The sequence below is a fragment of the Poecilia latipinna genome, unplaced genomic scaffold, assembly GCF_001443285.1.
Source record: "Poecilia latipinna isolate Pla-1442-1.1 unplaced genomic scaffold, P_latipinna-1.0 Scaffold2016, whole genome shotgun sequence".
Taxonomy (NCBI): Eukaryota; Metazoa; Chordata; class Actinopteri; order Cyprinodontiformes; family Poeciliidae; genus Poecilia; species Poecilia latipinna.
In genome coordinates, this window is record NW_015114632.1 from 20,866 (window position 1) to 29,015 (window position 8,150).

Sequence of the window (8,150 nt, forward strand, 5' to 3'; positions counted from 1 at the left end):
CATTTATATATAAATGCCAGTTTCAACTAAATATTTAATTAGCAAGCTTAACATTTTGTTTATAATCTAAATATTTAGATATCAAGTTATATATTTCTCTTGGAAATTAAATATCTGGTTATCAAAGTATTTTTTTTAGTTTACAAACTTACAAGCTGTTTTCAATTTAAAAACTAGACATTTATCTCCAAACTAAACAAATGCTGCAGTTCCAAACTAAATGTTTAGTTAACAAGCTTCACATTCTTTTTACAATCTAAATATTTAGATGCAAACTAAATATTTTGTTACCAAATTAAATATTTCTTTTACAAACTTACAAGCTGTATTCACTTTGAAAGCTAGATGTTTATCTCTCATTCACACCCACAGTTTTAAACTAAACACTTATTTAGTCTGCACCAGGTGAGAGGAACTTTTTAGTTTTTTCTTGCTCATGATGTGCTTGTTCAGCTGTAATTGCCTCTCTGTGGTATCATCTTCCCCGTCAATACAGCAGCTAATTGAGGGCTGTGAGGAACACTTGGCGCCTCATCATTCGCACACTAATAAAATCATAGTGACAGCAGATAATAAATAATTGAATAATTGAATAAATAAGCGCAGATTTGCTGCAAGTGAAACTAACCGTCAGCTGTTTCTGCTGCAGTGACTTAGAAGCAGTTAAACTGAATTTACTCCCCATCCTGCCGTCATCGTAGCGCACCGTTTGCGTCTCTGCAGGCGCCCTGTCTCTATGCAACACATGGACAGCAGAAGAACCGAACCGCGCTCCAAACAATCACTATGTGACACAGCAACTACACTCAGTCATGTCCGGATCACAGCCTTACCGCTTAGGAGCTTTTCGCCTCATTTTCGGAAAGATAAGATCACAAAAATCCCTCCTCGGAGCTTATTGCATTTAGAAAAAAAAAGACTCCTCCAATTCTGACTGGAGACTCGGCGGAGAGGAGAAAACGGAGAGAGGGGCAGAGCCGCGAACTGAATGGAGGAGGAGGAGCTGTGGGAGTGATGGAGGGAGGAGGTGAAAGTGGAAGTGGCTTACCTCTTGTCGTGCCGCATCTCTCCATCAGATTCCTGGGAGGAGGAGAAGAACACGGGATGAAATGATTGCGTGCATTTATCAGGCAGATTTATCTGCTGCTGCACCTCTTATCTGCTGTTTAAAGGGTCTCTGCGTCTCAGCAAACAAATATATCCATTATTTTACTCTCTGTATGGAAGAAGGAGGGGAACAGAAGATATGTTTGTGCTGTGCTGCAGAGGCAGAGAGAAAGTACCCAAGCTGATCGATTAGGGTTTATTTACTTATCAGAAAGACAGAAAAACAAAAAGAATTAAAGGAAAATAAGTGAAAAGGTAAATAAATTTGGATTCCAAGTGTGGTTTGAATTAGAATTAGGTCTTTATGTTTATTTCTGACAGCTTTATGGCTAATAAATGAACAGAAATGTTATCAATTAATGTATGAAGGCTTTATAATTCATTATTAATAACTGGGGATTTGGGCCGATATTAATATACGATTTTAATGTTACTGTTGTAGCTGATAACTGGAATTTATTTATGCTGTACTGCAGAGGCAGAGAAAGTACCAAAAGCTGATAAATTAGGGGTTTTTTTACTTATCGGAAACGCAGAAAAACAAAAAAACTTAAAGGAAAATAAATGAAAAGGTAAATAAATTTGGATTCCAAGTGTCCTGGACACGACACGATACACCGATCCAAAATTAGATTTAGGTCTTTATTTCTGACCATCCTATGGATAATAAACAGGCAAAGAAATGTCATTAATTAATCCATGAATGCTTTATAAATCATTAATGACTTCACCAATCTGAAAATTTGGGCCGATATCCAATTTTAATATTGCTTTTATATCCAATTACCAATATTTACCAATATTTTATATATTTCACCACTTTTTATATATAACAGAAGGCGACAAGATAAAAATAATTTGGTTATTCACATCAGCGCAGTTTTATTTACCAAACCGATACTTTAAAATATGACAAGTATCGGCCGATCCCGATGTTGGCGCCGATATACCGTCCATCCCCATTAATAACTGCTTATTAAGCATTAAATAAAGGGGAGAAGGAGATTACATGCTAAAAGACATTAGCATATAATCTATGCTTAATTAAAACATGCTAAATTAGCATAGCTATTATTGTGACATAAAGCCACAATATACATTTGTAAATGCTAAATGTTTAGCAGATTTGGTTCAAGAAACTGATATTTTGTCTCCTTATCACCCTTAATAAATGCATAATAAACAGTCATTGATGACTTATAAAATGTTTGTAAATGAATGAATCACATATTTATTAGCCACCTATTGTAAAGTTACATCCTGATTCAAAGTGGCGCCTGCACGAATGCAGCATTATGTATCAGCAAGGAAAACAGGAAAGCAAGTCATGTTTGTGGCCATGCATTATGCATGAAACGAAGGGTTACAGACACGTATCGGCTAAAATATTTGGTATTTCTGGTGCAGAACCAACATATGAGTGATAAAACACGTTTCTGTGTGTGTTTTTGGAGAACGTTTGTGTGCAGGCACGGCTCCAGCCAGCCCCTGGGGTTTAATGTGGAGGAATCAGTACGGTGTATTAATAAATGTCACAGGTACGCAGCAGGAACATGCAGTTTATGGGAGCAGGGAGAGCGTTTGTGAGCGCGTGTAGCCGGGCTGCGGTGTGGGTGTTACAAACATAGTGAATGATACAGCAGGATGACTCATACAGCCCCTGAATGAGACAGCAGAGAAATCCCCCCTCCATCCATCCCTCCATCCCTCCATCCAGCCTCCTGCTCTGCAGAGGGCAGCCTGGAAAAATGGAGCCAATAAACTGGGAACAAAATACGCATTCATCACCTCTGGATGTTTGATTTGCTTCTAACAGGAGGAGTCCAAAGCTTTGCAATGTGAGCCAAAATATTTGACTCCAAAGTCGACAAAAACATCAACCTTAAATGAATCTAATAAAGAAGTCTGATATTTATTTTAGATCCAAAATCTGAAAGGGATTTTTACGACGTTGTATTAGGGTAATTGGAAAAAAGGAGTAAATTTCTGGAAAAAACTCTGAAATTTTGTAATTAATTTCAGGAATTTTCTACATTTGGATTTTTTTTAGAACATTTCTGATATTATTCCAGAAATTAGATTTTTTTCTATCAATTTTTTATTTATTTTTTTCCAGAGAATTTCGGAGAATTTCATAGTTTTGTTGTTTTATGTTTAAGAAAATTTCTGGCAGTCTAAAAATTTGATTTTTTTTTCTACCAAATTTTGTTTTTTTATAGAAAATTTTTGAGCTTACTCTCAAAACTTGTGAAATTTTTGGCAGAAATGTATTACTTTTTACTACCCTGCATGTTTGCTGTATTAAAAGAAAAATCGATTTAGTTTCTTTTGGGCTCAATTGAATAAATTAAACGGGCCAAATTTGTATCATTTTTGAACTCCAGTTGGGGGCCGTACAACATCAGTCCAGGGGCCATAAATGGCCCCCGGGCCGCACTTTGGACACCAGCGCTTATAAAGCTTTATTAGATATTATTCCACCATTTGGCTTCTGACAGACGAGGACAGAGCACCCAAAAATAGTAAGAGCAGCACTACTTCAACATATTTTCATATTTTAACTCAAGTAAAAGTAAAAAGTAGCTGTAATTTTATTTTGAAGTATCGCTGCTCTTGAGTAAAATTTCTGGGTTTTCTGTCCACTGAATGAAAAACAAACATGTTTTAACCAGAAATTCACCAGACACACAGCTGCAGAAATGATTGATAATTTGATCAGTTATTCAGTACTTGATTAAACTTTTCACCAAATACTTTTTTACTCTGACTTGAGTAACTTCTTGGATACTTTTTGTTAAGTAAAAATATGTTGAAGTAATGCTTAATGTTTTTATGGTGTAAAGCATTTTGAATTGCTGTACCAATAAAGTTGATTGAACTTGACTAAAACGTGTGAACGTCAGACAGAAGTCGGTGACAAACCGATCGATCGGTTGTCCGGATGTACTCACAGAGATGTTCGCAGGCCGGGGCAGAGACGTAGACCTGTAGGAGACTCTAGGAAATCCTTCTGGCCAGCTGAAAACTGGACACGGCTGACGCGGACGCTGCTCATAACTTGGAAATCCCGCTTTCTTGTCCTTTTCTCTCCCTCTTTCCGCCTTTTGCTCCCAGGCAGGTTTTTCTCTCTCTCTGTCACTTTGTCTGCCTTTCTCTCCTCCTCGATCTCGCTCCCATGGGTAATCTTTTCTCTTCTCTCGTTCCTTCCTGTCTTTCTCTGATCCCAAGCCTCCGTTTCTCTCCCATGGAATCCGGTTTCCTCTCTCCTTTCCTTTCTCCAAACTGTTCAGGCTCTTTTCTCTCCCCAGGGTGCCATTAGCGACAAGCTCATCCAGCCGCCTCACTCTGTCAATGTCCGTCTCCAGATAAAACCTCCCAGTGGTCGGCTGCGTCTGGATCTTTGTACATATCTTTACATGGTGCTCTGGTTTGGAGAGACTTTCACTCTTTAATTTTCTTAGCACTTCCTCAGGCTCCAAAACTTTGCAGCTAGGAAGCGTCTTGCTCCACTGGTGGATGCAGTTTTTCAGGTCTTTGGAGTCGTATTCCCTGATGGTTTGAAGGTTACAGCTGGTAGGGCTGTACCACAAGTTTGTGGCCAATGTAGAGAGTGGCAGAGGATTCATTGGGTCGGGGTAAAGGGGCAGCCGAGCCACTACTGGCGCTGGCAGAGGTTTGTCATGATGGAGAGGCGTGGGCGGTTGTTGAGGAGACTCACCATCAGTTTTCAACACCCTGCAGGTCACTTCGTTCAGAAACTGGGAGAACTTGCGCCTGTCTGCTGCCTTTTCGCCTTGCTGAGGTGGCGAAACTGTAGAGGCCTTCTTACTTGGGCATGAAGAGGTGTCTTTTTGCTGCACAGCCTTTGCCAGAGTGGATTCTGGTTTGTTTTCAGCTTTACGTGAAAAAACAATGTTCTGGTAAATTATTTCGTCCTCAGATTTGGCGCCAGAGGACGTTTGGTCAGCAGGGCAACTTTTACCGTCCGATTCCCTCAAAGCTTGGCTGCTTTCTTGACTGATGGGCGTCCGTAAGAGGCAGGTGGCCCCTGAGCTCCAGCTGTTGGTATCCCAGCTGCCATCTTCGTCACTTGAACTACCATTGCGACTGTGGAGACTTGCCGTCCACTCATTGGGCCTGGCGTTCTCCAGGCTGCCCAGCGACCGCCTCTTCAGCTGAGAAATCGATCTCCTAAGGTTGGGTAGCAAGCCTTGGAGGCTTGGCAAAGATCCTTGAAGACTTGGCAAAGAACTTTGCAGACATGGAACGGATCCTTGAAGGCTGGGGAAGGAGCCTTTTGAACTTGGACAGGTGGCGCTACGAAGACTGGAAAGAGAGCCCTTTAGGACCGGAGAGGACTGGCGGCGCAGTGAACACTCGTCCTCCTGGTCACTGTAGGCTCCAGAGAAGACTGGACAAGACGCAGTTGAGGAGCACGATCCCCGGTCTTGTCGAGTCGAACCGGTTCTGGATCTCGGTTGTCGCCTCAAGGTGGCCATGTTTATCACCTTCCTTCTCTTACTCTGAAAAACCTTTTGTGATCCTTTCTGCACAGACTCGAGCCTGAGACCATCGTCTGAAATAGACACGAGCAACTTAACCATGCCAGACCCTGTCCGATGGTTTCCTGTCCTCTGGCTTTGCCCAGTTTTAATTGTCCGCCCCAGTTGCCCTGGCGTCCGACGGTGCGCCCAAGCTGTTGCAGGGTGACACACTTTTGCTGCCACAACACGGCGTACAATGAAATCACAAAGAGGTCAGCATCTGATAGTCAAACAACTCATTGCTTCTCTCATTCAGTTCTTCTTTCTGAAAATAGCTTTATAGATTAGCAGCTGTTCACCGTCTGTAATGAATCTGTGTATTGACATGGGTGGTGTGGAAGTACAGCACAGTATTCAGGTCAGGAACATTGACGAAAGCAAACCACGTGAAATCTGGTTTGTTTGCAGAAGGGAATCAAAGTAGCCAAGCATTGATTGGTCCCACATGGTCGTTTTTATTGTCGGTCGTTCTGCCAGTAACGCTTTGGAACAATGAGGTTTAACGAGCTCGTCACGACGCAGAAAATGTACATTTGAAGAGAAACCTTCTGTGAGAGTGATGCGGTTGACAAGCAGCATCTGTGCCCTGTTGATTGGATGCAAAGGAGAACCTGAAGCAGATGTTTGTGTGTCCAGACGCCAGCTGTGATCAGGAGCATCACATCTGAAGCTCACAGGATAATGAAAGTTACTGGGAACTTAACAATACAACTAATTACGCACAAGATCAGACAGATATGCAACAGTGTCTCGTATCATTTTAATTTTAAAGCAAACTATAGTTGATAATTATTAAAGGAATATGCACAGAAAAAGTGGAACAGTTCAAGACTAAATATATGATTTGAAAGCTTCTCAAACAGCTCAGTGGTGCTTCAATATAATGTTAGTCTATTTTAGTTGATTTTTTTAATGCTACACAGTTAACAGCAATAACTTGGGTTATTTAGCCCAAGTTATTGGGCTAAATAATTTGTTTCTCACAGAAGAAAAACAAATGAGCACATTTATAAAAGTCACAGTTTCAAGCTAAATAATTACCAACAGGTTAAATATTCAGCTTCAAACTGAGCAATCTTGTAAAATTAATATTTAGTTTGGATCTAGATATTTAGTTTACAAGCAGTTTCCAAATGATGATTTCATGAATTAAGAGGGAAAAAACTGAACCAACCTGACTAAATGTGAATATGAGCTACTAATCCACATATTTATTTTATTCATTTTTTTTGCTTCATTGATTGGACACAGAACTTTATTTAGCTAAAGCAGAGTTTTCAGCCAGGCCTTTTCTGTAAAGTAAAGAACATATTTCAGAAGGTATCGCTGAATAAACCCGCTCCTTTCTCATGAATAAAACCCTAAAAGGTGCAATCAGACGGCGGGGATGATGGAGGCTGAGATTAGAGAGGACGAAATGAACCCTTGGAGAAAGTGCTGCTGCTCAGCGATCTGCCTCTGAGGAGTAGTTGTTTCGCACTAATCATATTTTAAATTCAACCAGTGGAACCGTTAATTACAGCGCGCTGTAGAGCCGAGGGCGACTCGTCCATTAACCACATGCAGCACGGTTACTCTGTGATAAATCTGGTCCTTAGCGCCAATCCTCACAGCGATTATACGAGCCACAACTTCAGCTACAGTTTGTCCAAGGCGGCTTTACTTCAAAAGACAAAAATAAATCTCATCGTTTCCCCAAATATGTGTTTTTAAATCAGGAGGGTAGAGGGTAGAGTTTAAAATATTTTTTTGTTATTTTTGGTATTTTCTCCCAGACTGTTCAGCAATATTTTTCTTACGGAGCTTAAAGCTGCAGTTTGTAACTTTTATAAAAAAATATTTATTTTTTACATATGTTAAAAATATCATTATGTTGTGACAGAATAATATGAGATAATCTGTGAAAAGATCCATCTCCTCCACTTCCTCTCTGAACTGGCCAATCAGAGCCAGGAGGCGGGGCTTAGCGCTATCAATCAAACTCATGTACTTGCACCAGAGAAATCGGGTGCGAGTACATGAGTGCATCGGGGGCTACGCAAAGGACGACAGGAGGTGATTGACAGCAGTAAGACCCACCTCCTGGCTCTGATTGGTTGTTTCTAAATTTTACTGGAAGAAAAGAAACAGAAGCTAGTTCTTATTTTCACTAATTATCTGCCTCATATTAAACTGTAAATACATCTATTTTTATTTTATTTTATTTTTTTACAATGGCTTCTCTCATTTTGTACAGCACCCTGACCAGAAAGCCATACATTAAAAGATGCATAAATAAAAATATTTAAAAAAATTATTTTTTATATTAATTTGGAAATCTGAATCAATATCACATCAATTTCTCTTTGAATACTGAATATATTTTTAACCAGATTCTCTACAGTTTTCAAAGCTCAGCAGAAAACAAATCTGATGTCTTATTTGTTCCTACATAAAATTTAAAAAATGCTCCCACTGAAATGTTGCTCAAGATTTGATAGAAAATTACATTTAAAAAAC

The 8,150-nt window shown here is 39.8% G+C and overlaps 1 protein-coding gene across 2 annotated transcripts in view; it reads right to left on the reverse strand.

Annotated features, from left to right (window-relative positions):
* LOC106935760 (uncharacterized) overlaps positions 1 to 6,357 on the reverse strand; it is a 26,378-nt gene extending 20,021 nt beyond the window's left edge. For both annotated transcript variants that reach the window (XR_001421962.1, XM_015016424.1), the window contains exons 1-2: positions 4,059 to 6,357; positions 1,049 to 1,080 (exon numbers count right to left, since the gene is read on the reverse strand). Coding sequence is in view for 1 of the 2 variants with exons in the window: in XM_015016424.1 (XP_014871910.1) it covers positions 1,049 to 1,080; positions 4,059 to 5,711 (1,685 nt within the window). In the remaining variant the exon portion in view is untranslated. The remainder of the gene's footprint in view (positions 1 to 1,048; positions 1,081 to 4,058) is intronic.
* Between the last annotated feature and the right edge of the window lie 1,793 nt (positions 6,358 to 8,150).